The following is an 18,094-nucleotide window of genomic DNA, read 5'->3' as shown; positions in this document are numbered from 1 at the left end:
GGCTCGCTGTGTTCTTCCTGCCTCCTGCCTGTCTACTTTTGACCTCATTGATATCTGGGATTATGTTAAGTTTCCACGCGTTAAGATGGGGTCACACTGAGAAATAGATTGGGAAGCACTGCATTAGAGAGAGATGACACTGAACTCGCCATTTTTGCAGCATTAAGTGACTCATTCAGCTCAATCGATGTCATTTTTGTGTCACAAACCAACGAAGATACCACGAATGTTTTATGAGACTACGCTTTTGTTGGTTGCAAACAGTTTAGCAGTTTACACAATTCTCCATTTGCTATCAGTGATTATCCAGGTAACACCAATAACAGGCCATTCCCGTGACTAGAATGGGAATTGGACATAAAACAACAAATGGAGCTGTTGCTTGTGAAAGAAAAGCCTTTATTGTACAGAAAACACTCTATAGATGAGCCCCACTACATTATTAAAAAGTGTGAATAATTCACAATCACATCGGACCTTTCACACACTAAAGGAAGTTAATTCAAACCAGTGCTATACATAGAGCTATCCCAACATTGTTGGAACAATGCTTCGCGTATCCAAAAAGACCTGATGTATTAATAAAAATTTCATTCACATGAGAATCAATCGGGTACATTGATCAGAAAGAATCAGCCATTGCACGGAGCTCGGAAGAGAATCTCAACAATTTAGACTCAACTGTCTGGCAAGGAGGCAAAGCAAACAGGGCACAGAGAATGCCAGAAATTTGGGAGAACTGGTCAGATGAAGATAAAAGCAAAAATAATGTAGGTGCAGATTTGTAATGCAAACAAGAAGTGATGGAGAAACTCAGCAGGTTTGGCAGCACCTGTGAAGGGAGAAACAAACCCAACATTTGGAGTCTAATGACTCTCTGTAACATGCTCTGAAGAACTGAGTTCTGAATTTGGGTCATATTGGACTCAGAAAGTTAACTGTTTCTCTGTCTCTGCAGATGTTACCAGGCCCTCTGAATTTCCCTGGCCCTTTTTGCTTTTAGGTCAGATTTAGCAACGGGAGAAAATGAGAAAGGACCATGAGGCAAGGCAGAGTGCACCAGGGAGAAAGGAAACAACAGAAAAGAAAGTAGCACAACAGTGAGGGAAAGGACAAAGTAATGGAGAGAGAACAAGAGAGGGGGCGAGCAAGTGAGAGACAGGGGGGGAGAGTGGGAATGAGAGAGTGGGGAGGGAATACAGTGTTGGCACCTCACAAGCCTATTCTTCCCTCAGGAGCCTGGTTACAGGTATGGACTGGCGGATGGAGAGGCTGCCATCTGATCGTGCCTGTGACTGAAGTAGGAACAGTAAAAGGCCATTCAGCCCCTCATGAGATCAGCAGGGATTGTTGGGCAGAGAGTTGGCTGATTTCTCCTTTGCAGTGGCCTTCCCTTATTAGGACAGCATGTGAGAAATGGGAGGTTCAACACATCCTTTAGGGAGAAGCAGGAGACATGCAGTGTCTGTGAAGAGCAGAGAGATTGTTGGGAATCTGTAAAGCACATTGTCAGTAAAGTCCAAATCCTCAATCCTTAACTGAGAAGTGTACATCCTTTGATAATTTTAGAGAACAGTTCTTACTGATCCCATATTGAAGCAGAACCTGTTGGAATTTGAAGGGTTACACATGGATTAAATGTTATAATCTCTCTGCTCTTTCCAGGCACTGCATGTCTCTGACCTTTTCTGTTTTTACCTGAAGGATGTGCTGAACCTCCCGTTTCTCCCATTCTGTCCGAGTAAGGGAAGGACATGCAAAGGATGCTGCATGATCACAACTGATCAGGAAAGACACAAGTTCCATTCGTGGCCCTGCAATAAAGGTCTTGCTCCATTAAACTTGCTTTTTCTTTGAGGGTGGGGAGGGTGCGATAGTTTCTAAGTAATACAGGCTGGCAGGAGGGTAGGGAGGATTCTGTCAACTCACTGCCCAACAATCCCTGGTCATAAGGGGCTGAATGGCCTTTTACTGTTCCAGCTTCAGTCACGGGCCTGATCAGATGGCAGCCTCTCCATCCGTCCATCCATACCTGTCTCCAGGCTCCTTAGTGAAAAACAGATGCTTGTGCCTCGAAATGAGGGAAGTGTCAGTATCTGTTCAACAGTTTGAACAAACCTATCTTGCCCGTCAATGCCATTGTCAGAAACATACCAAAGGTGTGGACACACTTGACTTCAACATGGCTCTCTGCTCACACACTCTGCATTTGCGACTGTTCGGGCTTAAAAGTCCAGTGCTCTTGCCTCTCTTCCTCTTGTTACGTTTAGACTCTCATCCATTGAGAGTTAAACACCTTACTGACGGGAACAAACTGGCAATTCCCCTCACAAATCGTGGCACCAGGATCACCACAGAATCCCTCCCTTGTTTATGACAGGCCAATTCAACTGAGCTTCAGGCCTTCAAATGAATTAACTTCACAGTCAAACCGAAGGCCGAGTGAGACAGCCCGCTGTGCAGTGAGGATCACGGACGAGCGTGTCTGAGGGGTGAGTGTATGAGACTAATCCATCCGTACACATCCTGAAGCTGGATCAGAGTAAGGGCAATCCATCCCCGGTGAACGTGAGGAGTTTCTCTTGTCCGACGTGCGCTGGGTTTAAACTCAGTTCTGATTTGTGTTGTTAACCTCGCTTGGCATGTTTTCGGGTGTGGGCGGTTTGTCCTCTCCTGGGCGAGTCACTGAAAATAAAGTAGCAAGCCCTGGTGAGTGATGTTAGAGGACAGTAATATTCACAAAAGTAACTTGTAGATGCATTCAGTCACAAACATTAATAATGATCAAGCGTAGTAACAAGGTAAGGGGGCACTTAACAACTGGCAATGCAAAGCGTGCGTGGCACTGGTGGCAAAAAACATGGTAACAAGTAGTGAGACAATACATGCCAATACCTGGCAACAAGAGGCCACAACCAGTGACAGTACACGTATGCGACAACAATTGACAATACTGGATGTGGCAAATAAATGGTGATTAAAGGACATGGTAGTAACCAGCGACAGATGACACATGCAACACAGTGGACACCACAGTGAACGATAGAAAATGTGATCGCAACAGAGGACCTGGGTGGTATATAGATTTTCACATCTACAATACAATATGTAATAAAGCCTCTGTTCTCTTTTGTAACTTCTTCTGATACAAAAGAATTTGGGTCATCCCTACGCTTCTCACGTTCTCGGAGTTTGATTTATTAATTATCGCCCACCTTTCTATCTTAACTGTTCACATATCTCTTTACCATCTTCCAATGGCATTGCTTTGCTAACTACAGAGGCAAAAATTGTTATTTAATATTTTTATTTCCCAAGAGCTTTTTGCGTCCATTGCTTAGAGCCTATCCCAATTCAGATTCTTCCTGTATTCCTGACATGTTCCACAGAATATTGATTTTCACGTTTCCAATGCAATAGTACATCATCCTATCCCTCACTGCCCATATACTTAATGCAACTTTTACTTTAGTTTAAACGTTGCCAACTTATTTATTCATCAAAATATGTATTCATTGTTTTGTTCCTTTCGTAGAATCTCTCTCTCTCGCAGATTATTGATTACTGTTTTAAACATATATAGTGTCTTCATTCAATACTTTTCCGAGTCTAATTTCCCCAAGTTCTTCTCAAGTCCTACTTTTAGCTTCTCTCCATTCTATTTATGACCATGCTGTTTGTCTTACTTATATCTTACTAAATTGCTATTATAAACCTGTTGGATGATCGTTATCAGTTAAACATTCACCTACAGTTACTTCGTGGATCTGCACTTCCTCATTTCCCATTACATGATTCATCCCTCATTGGACTCCTCACATACTGAGCATCAAAAAGGTCTTTAAGTGCACATCATTAGAAAAAACTAATTCTCGCTAACCCACACATCTTTGGATTGTGGGGGGAAGCAGGAGAGAGGGAGAATGTGTGAAGTCCGGAGATGGAACCGAACCTGGGTCCCCTGTGCTGTGAAGCAGCAGTGCTAACCACTGAAACAGCGTTGTCAGATGTTTCTCCAGCATACACTGTATATCAGATTACAAGCACACGCCGCACACACCATTTGTAGTGTTGTCGTGTTTGCATGTGCTCTTGCTTTTTTGTACACCTATTGGTATTATTACTATACTGCTAATCCAGAGATTCAGGTAATATTCTGGGCACCTGACCTCGAATCACGGCAGAGGGTGGAATTTGAATCCAATAAAAATCTGGAACCAAGAGTCTGACAATGACCATGAATCTAATATCGGCTGTTGGGGGAGAACAAAACTCATCTGGTTCACTCACGTCCTTGAGGGAAGGAGACTGCCTCCATGTGACTCCAGACCCACAGCAATGTGGTTGACTCTGAAATACCCTTTGGGCAATTATGGAGGGGCAATAAAGGCTGGTCTAGGCAGTGACTCCCTCATCCTGTGAATGAATATATAGAGTCACAGAGATTAGATTCCCTACAGTGTGGAAACAGGCCCTTCGGCCCAACCAGTCCACACCGACCCTCCGAAGAGTAACCCACCCAGACCCATTCCCCTACATTTACCCCTGACTAATGCACCTAACACTACGGGCAATTTAGCGTGGGCAATTCACCTAACCTGCACATCTTTGGACTGCAGGAGGAAACCCATGCAGACACGGGGAGAATGTGCAAACTCCAAACAGACAGTCGCCCGAGGCTGGAATCGAACCTGGGACCCTGGTGCTGTGAGGCAGCAGTGCTAACCACTGAGCCACCATGCCACCCAGCACAGAAACAGATCCCTTGTTCCAACTCGTCCATGATAACCAGATATCTTAAACTAATCTAGTCTGATTTGCCAGCAGTTGGTCCATATCCCTCTTAACCTTTCCTGTTCATATACCCATTCAGATGCTTTTAAAATGTAATTGCACCCAACTCCACCACTTTCTCTGGCAGCTCATCCCATACACGCACCACCCTCTGCATGAAAGAGTTGCCCCTATAGGTCTTTTTAAAATTTTTTCCCCTCCCACCCTAAACCTATGCACTCTAGTTCTGGACTCCCACAGCTCAGGGAAAGACTTTGTCTATTTATCCGATCCATACCCCTCATGATTTTATAAACTTCTATGAGGTCACCCCTCAGCCTCCGACACTCCAGAGAAAACAGCCCCAGCCTATTCAGCCTCTCCCTATAGCTCAAACCCTAAAGAAATTTATGGGTGGCACCATGGTTCAGTGGTTAACACTGCAGCCATACAGCACCAGGGTCCTGGGTTCGATTCCAGCCTCGGGTGTCTGTCTGTGTGGAGTTTGCACATTCTCTCCGTGTCTGCGTGGGTGTTGGGCCAAAGGGCCTGTTCCCACACTGCAGAGATTCTATGATTGAATTTGTTTTTTGCACCGTAGCCTCCTGCTGCCCCCTCCAACCCCCCATGAACACACCCACATAGACACAGACACACACTCACACACATACACATACACACACAGACCCACTCACAGACACACCCACACCGACACATACACACTCACAGACACACACAGACACTCACACACCCACTCACACACAGACACATACACACTCACACAGACACACACACAGACACTCACACACACCCACACCAACACATACACTCACAGACACACACCCACTCACACAGACACATGCACACTCACACACACACTTACACACAGACACATACACACTCACAGACACACACACAGACACACACACACCCACACCAATACATACACACTCACAGACACACACACACAGACTCACACATACACCCACACAGACTAACACACAGACTCACACACACACACACACACACACACCCACACAGACACACACACCCACACAGACACACACACGTCTTTCCGAAGACAGTTACCAACCGTTTATCTCGGTGACCTGCACTTGACCGCCCCGAGCCCAGATGTTGGTGACGGTGGTCATGACGGCCAAGCAGCTGTCGAACTCCTCGGCGGGGCAGCCGGCCGCGAGCAGTGAGAGTTTCTGGGAGAGCCGGTACGCCTGGCTGTAGCGCTCCTGCTGCGCAGCGGTGGCTGCCACCGCTGGGGTCTGCTCCCCTAGCGAGGGGGGCGCGGCTGCTGGCGGCTGGGCAGGGACAGGCTCGGACTCTGGCAGGAGGAGCGCCGGCGGCGGCTGGTCCCTCTGGCAGTGCCGGCGGCTCCAGCGTGGTGAGCACAGCGTCGGGTCGTACAGCTCATGCCCCCGCAGCCGCCGCAGCGCCAGCAGGTGCCGGCACGGTAGCTTCATGGCGGTGCGGAAGGCGCACTGGCAGCCGCCGGTCCCGGTCAGCAGTGCCCGGCGGCGGCAGGCGGGCCGTGCCCGCTCGGGCCCGGCGCTCAGGAAGCTCACCCACTCAGCCTCCTCCAGCTCGCGACACACCCGTGCGAAGGCGTAGCCGGTCAGCAGCTCCCAGTAGGCCGCGGCGACCGGGCTGGACTCCGCCGGTGGGCTCCGCAGCTGCTGCTGGCCGTCCCGGCCCTCGCTCTCGGCCCGCAGGCCGCCCAACGCCCTCAGCAGGCCCTCCGCCAGGCTGGCAGAGTCGGCGGGCTTGCCCAGCCGGGCCTGCAGCTGCTGGCTCAGCAGCTCCACCCGTTTGACGGTGCTGGTCAGGTAGGTCTCGCCCTCATGCTTGAAGCTCTCCACCCACTGCCCGCGGCTGCCGTGCCACTGCCGGTGGAAGTAGTCGATCGCCCGCTGGGCGTTGGTGTCCAGCAGCTGGTGGTACAATAGATCGTACTCCTCAGCCGACGCTGCGTAGCACATGTTATGCAGGATCTCCAGCAGCAGGTTCCTGGGGGGGGGGGGGGGGGGGGAAATAAGAAAACAAGTCAAAATGGCCGTGGGAGGCGAGAAACAAAGTAAAAAAAAATACACTCCCTTTCTCCTGGGAAAAATGCACAGAGATGCGTCCTAAAGCAGTTCTGCACAGTCACAGCATCACTGCAGCGTGTGAAGCCATTTGGCCTATTGAATCCACACTGACCCTCAGAACTGCATTCCACCCACCTACCCCCATCCCCGGAGCCCTACGCTCCCCCATGGCTGATCTGAATCCACCTAACCTGCACATCCCTATGACACAAGTGGGACAATTCTACACTGCTAATTCACCTAACTCTTGGACTGCGGGAGGATGAACTGAAGGGAATTTATATTGGGCAGGAAATGGTAGTGGATAAACCGTTAGGCCTGAAGGCTGATACGTCCCTGCGACCCGATGGTCTGCAACCCAGGGTACTTAAGGAGATGGCTTTAGAAATCATGGACGCATTGGTAATCATTTTCCAATGTTCTATAGATTAAGGATCAGTCCCTGCAGATTGGAGGGTGGATAGTGTTGTCCCACTTTTCTAGAAAGGAGGGAGAGAGAAAATAGGGAATTATAGACCGGTTAGCCTGACGTCAGTGGTAGGATAGATGCTGGAGTCAATTATAAAAGACAAAATTACAACTCATTTGGATAGCAGTAACAGGATAGGTCAGAGTCAGCATGGATTTACGAAGGGGAAATCGTGCTTGACTAATTTTCTAGAATTCTTTGAGGATGTAACTATGAAGATGGACAAGGGAGATCCAGTGGATGTAGTCTACCTGGACGTTCAGAAAGCCTTTGATAAAGTCCCACATAGGAGATTAGTGAGCAAAATTAGGTCACATGATACTGGGGGCAAAATCCTGACTTGGATTGAAATTTGGCTGGCTGACAGGAAGCAAAGAGTAATGATAAGCAGATCCCTTTCAGAATGGCAGACGGTGACCAGTGGGGTACCACAAGATTCGATGCTGGGACCGCAGCTGTTTACAATATACATTAATGATATAAATGAAGGCATTAAACGTAATATTAGCAAATTTGCTGACGACACAAAGCTGGGTGGCAGGGTAAAATGTGAAGAGGATATTAGGAGAATACAGGGTGACTTGGACAGGTGCATGGCACTTGCAGTTTAATGTGGACAAATGTGTGGCTATCCACTTCGGTGTCAAGAACAGGAAGGCAGATTACTACCTAAATGGAGTCAAGTGAGGGAAAGGGGCAGTACAATGAGATCTAGGTGTTCTTGTACATTGGTCAATGAAAGCAGGCATGCAGGTACAGCAGGCAGTGAAGAAAGCTAATGGTATGCTGACCTTCATAACAAGAGGAAGTTCTGCAGCTGTACAGGGCCCTGGTGAGACCGCACCTGAAGTATTGTGTCCAAATTTGAGGAAGGTCATTCTGGCTATTGAGGGAGTGCAGTATAGGTTCACAAGGTCAATTCCCAGAATGGCGGGACAATCATATGTTGAAAGATTGGAGCGACTCGGCTTGTATACACTTGAGTTTAGAAGGATGAGGGGGATCTGATTGAGACATATAAGATTATTAAAGGGTTGGACACTCTGGAGGCAGGAAGCATGTTTCCGCTGATGGGTGAGTCCCGAAACAGAGGACACAGTTTAAAAATAAGGGGTAGGCCATTTAGAACAGAGTTGAGAAACCTCTTCACCCAGAGAGTGGTGGGTGTATGGAATGCTCTGCCCCAGAGGGCAATGGAGGCCAAGTCTCTGGATACTTTCAAGAAAGAGCTGGATAGACCTCTTAAGGATAGTGGAATCAAGGGTTATGGGGGATAAGGCAGGAACAGGAGACTGATTGAGGAATGATCAGCCATGATCATAATGAATGGTGGTGCTAGCTCGAAGGGCCGAATGGCTTACTCCTGCACCTGTTGACTATTGTCTTTCGAGAGTGTGGTGTTGGAAAAGCACAGCCAGTCAGGCAGCATCCGAGGAGCATAAGCCCTTCATCAGGAATTCCTGCTCCTCGGATGCTGCCTGACCTGCTGTGCTTTCCCAGCACCACACCCTTGACTCCGATCTCCAGCATCTGCAGTCTGCACTTTCCCCCAGGATTACATTCGGCTTGGTCCTGATAATGTAACAAACATTGTGCTGAACAGTTGCCTGGTCATGACCATCTCCAACAATAGAGTATCTAACCACTGACCCTTGATACTCGATGACATTACCATAGCTACATCCCTCACGGGGCAGCCGGTGGCTCAGTGGTTACCACCGTTGCCTCACAGCACCAGGGACCTTGGTTCGATTCCTGTCTCGGGCAATTGTCTGTGTAGAGTTTGCACTTTCTCCCCAGGTCTGCATGGGTTTCCTCCCACAATCTAAAGATGTGCAGGTTAGGTAAATTGGCCATGCTAAACTGCCCGTAGTGTTTAGGGATGTGTTGGTTAGGTGTATTGGTGGGTTACTCTCCGGAGGGTCGGTGTGAACTTGTTGGGCCGAAGGGCCTGTTTCCACACTGTAGGGAGTCTATACATCTAATATCTATATTAACATTTTGTGTTACCTTTGACAGAAGACTGAACTGCATCAGCCTCATAAACGTCAAGAGCAGGTCAGAGGTTAGGGATTCTGTGGCAGGGCTTATGCCCGAAACGTCGATTCTCCTAGTCCTTGGATGCTACCTGACCTGCTGCGCTTTTCCAGCAACACATTTTCAGCTCTGATCTCCAGCATCTGCAGCCCTCACTTTCTCCAGGTAACTTCTATGTCAGGAATCCCTGCCCACCATCTACAAGACGTGTGTCAGGGCTGCGATGGAATACTAGCCTGGACAAGTGCAGCTCCAACAATGCTCAAGAAGGGTGGCACCATCCAGGGCAAAGCAGCTTGCTTTACTGGCCCCAAATCCATTACTTTTGGCACTTGGTCCCCTCGTCCCTGATGCACAGAGGGCCCACAATGCCCATCATCTACAAGATGCACTGCTGCAACCCAGCAAGACTCTTCCGAGATTACCTTCCAAAGCTCTGACTTCAAATACCCAGCGGTTACATGGGAATGCCATCAGTGACTGCAAGTTTCCCTTCAAACCACACGCCATCCTGACTTGGAACTATTCCGATGCTCCTTCACTGTTATTGCTTCAAAATCCTGGACGTCCCTTTCTGGCAACACTGTGGGTCACCCTACTCTCCTTGCCATGTAAAAACTCACAAATATGGCGGACAATCCCCTTCTCCAGAGCTATTAGGGATGGGGCAATAAATCCTGACCACGCCCGATGAACAAATTTAAAAAAAGCAAAGCAGAAAATTCAACAAAGATGACATAGAAATCAATATGAGATTCAGTTACCAACAAATGCACAGGCTGACATTTTCATTGATGCACATCAATGTAACTGGAGAATCAGAGGGAGGTAGAGACATTGAATGTCAGAAGCAGTAAGAAAAATAGTAAGCTGTGAGGTAGCCTGACAAATGGAGATACCTTGAGTATTGTAATTGATAAACAGATAAGAGGCACACATACAGTGATGCAGCGGGAGTTATATAGAAACAGAAATTGTCACGGAGATGAATTATATCTGCCAAATGTTTCAGAGGGTCATTCCTTCTCCCTGCAGCTGTTCTTTCAGATCCTTATCTCACCCACAAGGGGAAACATCTTCTCTGCGTCTACTCTACCCAGACCCCTCTGCGTATTCTTTGCGTTTCAGTGAGATCCCCCTCTCATCCTTCTTGATTCCATCGAGAACAGACCCAAGTGTACCGAGCCCTCTCCTGAAAGTCGTCACCCTCAACTGGCTGCCTTCCCAATGAACCGCTGAGAGGGATAAGGTGACACAGTGGAGATGACGGCTGGGAAGGCAGGGATTTTGGGAAGGGCAGAGGGAAGATGAGGGATAAAGGTGGGAGGTGAGGTCTGGGTTGCCTCCGCCTCAGGACTACACCTGCTGAAAGGAATACACCCGCTGACAGAACTACACCCGCTGACAGGACTACACTCAATGATAGGAATACACCCGCTGACAGGAATACACACGCTGACAGGAATACACCCGCTGACAGGAACACACCCGCTGACGGAACTGCACCCGCTGACGGAACTACACCCACTGACGGAACTACACCCACTGACAGGAATACACCCGCTGACAGGACTACACCCGCTGACAGGACTACACCCGCTGACTGGAGTACACCCACTGACGGAACTACACCCGCTGACGGAACTACACCCGCTGACTGGACTACACCCGCTGACTGGACTACACCCGCTGACGGAACTACACCCGCTGACAGAACGACACCCGCTGACAGAACTACACCCGCTGACAGAACTACACCCACTGACAGAACTACACCCACTGACAGGACTACACCCACTGACAGGACTACACCCACTGACGGATCTACACCCACTGACGGAACTACACCCGTTGACGGGACTACAGCCGCTGACAGGACTACACCCACTGACAGGACTACACCCGCTGACAGGACTACACCCGCTGACAGGACTACACCCGCTGACAGAGCGACACCGCTGACGGAACTAAACCCACTGACGGAAATACACCCACTGACGGAACTACACCCACTGACGGAACTACACCCGCGGACACGACTACACCCGCTGACGGAACTACACCCGCTGACAGGACTACACCCGCTGACAGAGCGACACCGCTGACGGAACTAAACCCACTGACGGAAATACACCCACTGACGGAACTACACCCACTGACGGAACTACACCCGCTGACAGGACTACACCCGCTGACAGGACTACACCCGCTGACGGCACTACACTCGCTGACGGAACTACACCCGCTGACGGAACTACACCCACTGACGGGACTACACTCGCTGACAGGACTACACCCGCTGACAGGACTACACCCGCTGATGGAACTACACCCGCTGATGGAACTACACCCGCTGACAGAACTACACCCACTGACAGAACTACACCCACTGACAGGACTACAGCCGCTGACAGGACTACACCCGCTGACAGGACTACACCCGCTGACGGAACTACACCCGCTGACAGAACTACACCCACTGACAGGACTACACCCGCTGACAGGACTACACCCGCTGACGGACCTACACCCGCTGACAGGACGACACCCGCTGACGGAACTACACCCGCTGACAGAACTACACCCGCTGAAAGGACTACACCCACTGACAGGACTACACCCGCTGACAGGACTACACCCGCTGACGGAACTACACCCGCTGAGGGAACTACACCCGCTGACGGAACTACACCCGCTGACAGAACTACACCCACTGACAGGACTACACCCGCTGACAGGACTACACCCGCTGACGGAACTACACCCGCTGACAGAACTACACCCGCTGACAGAACTACACCCGCTGACAGAACTACACCCGCTGACAGAACTACACCCGCTGACAGGACTACACCCGCTGACGGAACTACACCCGCTGACGGGACTACACCCGCTGACGGAACTGCACCCGCTGACGGAACTGCACCCGCTGACGGGACTGCACCCGCTGACGGAACTGCACCCGCTGACGGAACTGCACCCGCTGACGGAACTACACCCGCTGACAGGACTACACCCGCTGACAGGACAACACCCGCTGACAGGACTACACTCGCTGACAGGACTACACCCGCTGACAGGACTACACCCGCTGACAGGATAATACCCGCTGACAGAACTACACCCGCTGACAGGACTACACGCGCTGACAGGAATACACCCGTTGACAGGACTACACCCGCTGACAGGACTACACCCGCTGACAGGACTACACCCGCTGACTGGAGTACACCCGCTGACGGAACTACACCCGCTGACGGAACTACACCCGCTGACTGGACTACACCCGCTGACTGGACTACACCCGCTGACTGGACTACACCCTCTGACGGAACTACACCCGCTGACAGAACTACACCCGCTGACAGAACTACACCCGCTGACAGGACTACACCCACTGACAGGACTACACCCGCTGACGGATCTACACCCACTGACGGAACTACACCTGCTGACGGAACTACACCCACTGACAGGACTACAGCCGCTGACAGGACTACACCCGCTGACAGGACTACACCCGCTGACAGGACTACACCCGCTGACAGAGCGACACCGCTGACAGAGCGACACCGCTGACGGAACTAAACCCACTGACGGAAATACACCCACTGACGGAACTACACCCGCTGACGGAACTACACCCGCTGACGGAACTACACCCACTGACGGAACTACACCCACTGACGGAACTACACCCGCGGACAGGACTACACCCGCTGACGGAACTACACCCGCTGACAGGACTACACCCGCTGACAGAGCGACACCGCTGACGGAACTAAACCCACTGACGGAAATACACCCACTGACAGAACTACACCCACTGACGGAACTACACCCACTGACGGAACTACACCCACTGACGGAACTACACCCACTGACGGAACTACACCCGCTGACAGGACTACACCCACTGACAGGACTACACCCGCTGACGGATCTACACCCACTGACGGAACTACACCCGCTGACGGAACTACACCCACTGACAGGACTACAGCCGCTGACGGAACTACACCCACTGACGGAACTACACCCGCTGACAGGACTACACCCGCTGACGGAACTACACCCGCTGACAGAACTACACCCACTGACAGGACTACACCCACTGACAGGACTACACCCACTGACAGGACTACACCCGCTGACGGAACTACACCCGCTGACGGAACTACACCCGCTGACGGAACTACACCCACTGACAGGACTACACCCGCTGACAGAGCGACACCGCTGACGGAACTAAACCCACTGACAGGACTACAGCCGCTGACAGGACTACACCCACTGACAGGACTACACCCGCTGACAGAGCGACACCGCTGACAGAACTACACCCACTGACAGGACTACACCCACTGACAGGACTACACCCGCTGATGGATCTACACCCACTGACGGAACTACACCCGCTGACGGAACTACACCCACTGACAGGACTACAGCCGCTGACAGGACTACACCCACTGACAGGACTACACCCGCTGACAGGACTACACCCGCTGACAGGACTACACCCGCTGACAGGACTACACCCGCTGACAGAGCGACACCGCTGACGGAACTGAACCCACTGACGGAAATACACCCACTGACGGAACTACGCCCACTGACGGAACTACACCCACTGACGGAACTACACCCGCGGACAGGACTACACCCACTGACGGAACTACACCCGCTGACGGAACTAAACCCGCTGACAGGACTACACCCGCTGACAGAGCGACACCGCTGACGGAACTGAACCCACTGACGGAAATACACCCACTGACGGAACTACACCCACTGACGGAACTACACCCGCTGACGGAACTACACCCACTGACGGAACTACACCCGCTGACGGAACTACACCCACTGACGGAACTACACCCACTGACGGAACTACACCCACTGACGGAACTACACCCGCTGACGGAACTACACCCACTGACGGAACTACACCCGCTGACGGAACTACACCCGCTGACAGGACTACACCCGCTGACGGCACTACACTCGCTGACGGAACTACACCCGCTGACGGAACTACACCCGCTGACGGAACTACACTCGCTGACAGGACTACACCCGCTGACAAGACTACACCCGCTGACAGGACGACACCCGCTGATGGAACTACACCTGCTGACGGAACTACACCCGCTGACAGAACTACACCCGCTGACAGGACTACACCCGCTGACAGGACGACACCCGCTGATGGAACTACACCTGCTGACGGAACTACACCCGCTGACAGAACTACACCCGCTGACAGGACTACACCCGCTGACGGAACTACACCCGCTGACAGAACTACACCCGCTGACAGAACTACACCCACTGACAGGAATACACTCACTGATAGGAATACACCCACTGACAGGAATACACCCGCTGACAGGACTACACCCGCTGACAGAACTACACCCGCTGACAGAACTACACCCGCTGACAGGACTACACCCACTGACAGGACTACACTCACTGATAGGAATACACCCGCTGACAGGAATACACCCGCTGACAGGACTACACCCGCTGACAGAACTACACCTGCTGACAGAACTACACCCGCTGACAGGACTACACGCGCTGACAGGACTACACCCGCTGACAGGACTACACCCGCTGACAGGACTACATCCGCTGACTGGAGTACACCCGCTGACGGAACTACACCCGCTGAAGGAACTACACCCGCTGACAGAACTACACCCGCTGACTGGACTACACCCGCTGACTGGACTACACCCTCTGACGGAACTACACCCGCTGACAGAACGACACCCGCTGACAGAACGACACCCGCTGACAGAACTACACCCACTGACAGGACGACACCCACTGACAGGACGACACCCACTGACAGGACGACACCCGCTGACAGGACTACACCCGCTGACAGGACTACACCCGCTGACGGAACTACACCCACTGACGAAACTACACCCACTGACGGAACTACACCCACTGACGGAACTACACCCACTGACGGAACTACACCCCTGACGGAACTACACCCACTGACGGGACTACACCCGCTGACAGGACTACACCCGCTGACAGGACTACACCCGCTGACAGGACTACACCCGCTGACGGAACTACACCCGCTGACAGGACTACACCCACTGACAGGACTACACCCACTGACAGGACTACACCCGCTGACGGAACTACACTCGCTGACGGAACTACACCCGCTGACGGAACTACACCCGCTGACGGAACTGCACCCGCTGACAGAACTACACCCGCTGACAGGACTACACCCGCTGACGGAACTACACCCGCTGATGGAACTACACCCGCTGACGGGACTACACCCGCTGACAGGACTACACCCGCTGACAGTACTACACCCGCTGACAGGACTACACCCGCTGACGGAACTACACTCGCTGACGGAACTACACTCGCTGACGGAACTACACCCGCTGACGGAACTGCACCCGCTGACGGAACTGCACCCGCTGACAGAACTACACCCGCTGACAGGACTACACCCGCTGACGGAACTACACCCGCTGACGGGACTACACCCGCTGACAGGACTATACCCGCTGACAGGACTACACCCGCTGACAGGACTACACCCGCTGACGGAACTGCACCCGCTGACGGAACTGCACATGCTGACGGAACTACACCCGCTGACGGAACTACACCCGCTGAAGGAACTACACCCGCTGACAGAACTACACCCGCTGACAGGACTACACTCGCTGACGGAACTACACCCACTGACAGAACTACACCCACTGACAGGACTACACCCGCTGACAGGACTACACTCGCTGACAGGACAACACTCACTGATAGGAATACACCCACTGACAGGACTACACCCGCTGACAGAACTACACCCACAGACAGGACTACACTCGCTGACAGGACTACACTCGCTGACAGGACTACACCCGCTGACAGGACTACACCCGCTGACAGGTCTACACCCGCTGAAAGGTCTACACCCGCTGACGGAACTACACCCGCTGACGGAACTACACCCGCTGATGGAACTACACCCGCTGACACAACTACACCCATTGACAGGACTACACCCGCTGACAGGACTACACCCACTGACGGAACTACACCCGCTGACAGAACTACACCCGCTGACAGAACTACACCCGCTGACAGGACTACACCCGCTGACGGAACTACACCCGCTGAAAGGACTACACCCGCTGATGGAACTGCACCCGCTGACGGAACTGCACCCGCTTACAGGACTACACCCGCTGACGGAACTACACCCGCTGACAGGACTACACCCGCTGATGGAACTGCACCCGCTGACGGAACTGCACCCGCTGACAGGACTACACCCGCTGACGGAACTACACCCGCTGACAGGACTACACCCGCTGATGGAACTGCACCCGCTGACGGAACTGCACCCGCTGACAGAACTACACCCGCTGACAGGACTACACCCGCTGACGGAACTGCACCCGCTGACGGAACTGCACCCGCTGACGGAACTGCACCCGCTGACAGAACTACACCCGCTGACGGGACTACACCCGCTGACGGAACTACACCCGCTGACGGAACTACACCCGCTGACAGGACTACACCCGCTGACGGAACTACACCCGCTGACAGGACTACACTCACTGACAGGACTACACTCACTGACAGGACTACACCCGCTGACAGGACTACACCCGCTGACAGGACTACACTCACTGACAGGACTACACCCGCTGACGGAACTACACCCAGACGGAACTACACCCGATGACAGGACTACACCCGCTGACAGGACTACACCCGCTGACAGGACTACACCCGCTGACAGGACAACACTCACTGATAGGAATACACCCACTGACAGGACTACACCCGCTGACAGAACTACACCCACTGACAGGACTACACTCGCTGACGGAACTACACCCGCTGACAGAACTACACCCACTGACAGAACTACACCCACTGACAGGACTACACCCGCTGACAGGACTACACCCGCTGACAGGACTACACCCGCTGACGGAACTACACCCGCTGACAGAACTACACCTGCTGACAGGACTACACCCACTGACAGCACTACACCCGCTGACAGGTCTACACCCGCTGACAGGTCTACACCCGCTGACGGAACTACACCCGCTGACGGAACTACACCCGCTGACGGAACTACACCCGCTGACAGAACTACACCCACTGACAGGACTACACCCACTGACAGGACTACACCCGCTGACAGGACTACACCCGCTGACGGAACTACACCCGCTGACGGAACTACACCCGCTGACGGGACTACACCCGCTGACGGAACTACACCCGCTGACAGGACTACACCCGCTGACAGGACTACACCCGCTGACGGAACTACACCCGCTGACGGAACTACACCCGCTGACAGGACTACACCCGCTGACGGAACTGCACCCGCTGACGGAACTGCACCCGCTGACAGAACTACACCCGCTGACAGGACTACACCCGCTGACAGGACTACACCCGCTGACGGAACTACACCCGCTGACGGGCCTACACCCGCTGACAGGACTACACCCGCTGACGGAACTGCACCCGCTGACGGAACTGCACCCGCTGACAGAACTACACCCGCTGACAGGACTACACCCGCTGACAGGACTACACCTGCTGACAGGACTACACCCGCTGACGGAACTACACCCGCTGACAGGACTACACCCGCTGATGGAACTGCACCCGCTGACGGAACTGCACC

The 18,094-nt window shown here is 52.4% G+C and overlaps 1 protein-coding gene across 2 annotated transcripts in view; it reads right to left on the bottom strand.

Annotated features, from left to right (window-relative positions):
* Positions 1-385: 385 nt before the first annotated feature.
* The window catches only part of LOC122541291 (zinc finger SWIM domain-containing protein 1-like), a 68,541-nt gene continuing 50,832 nt past the window's right edge, over positions 386-18,094 (bottom strand). For both annotated transcript variants that reach the window (XM_087979538.1, XM_087979539.1), the window contains 2 exons: positions 5,867-6,795; positions 386-2,685 (listed from right to left, as the gene is read on the bottom strand). In XM_087979538.1, coding sequence (XP_087835664.1) covers positions 2,609-2,685; positions 5,867-6,795 — 1,006 coding nt within the window. In that variant the 3' untranslated portion in view covers positions 386-2,608. The remainder of the gene's footprint in view (positions 2,686-5,866; positions 6,796-18,094) is intronic.

This window comes from Chiloscyllium plagiosum, unplaced genomic scaffold, assembly GCF_037043375.1.
Source record: "Chiloscyllium plagiosum isolate Xiang-an unplaced genomic scaffold, Cpla_swu_hap1 HiC_scaffold_35, whole genome shotgun sequence".
Taxonomy (NCBI): domain Eukaryota; kingdom Metazoa; phylum Chordata; class Chondrichthyes; order Orectolobiformes; family Hemiscylliidae; genus Chiloscyllium; species Chiloscyllium plagiosum.
Note: the sequence above shows the minus strand (reverse complement) of the source record. Positions and strands in the feature narration are given on the sequence as shown.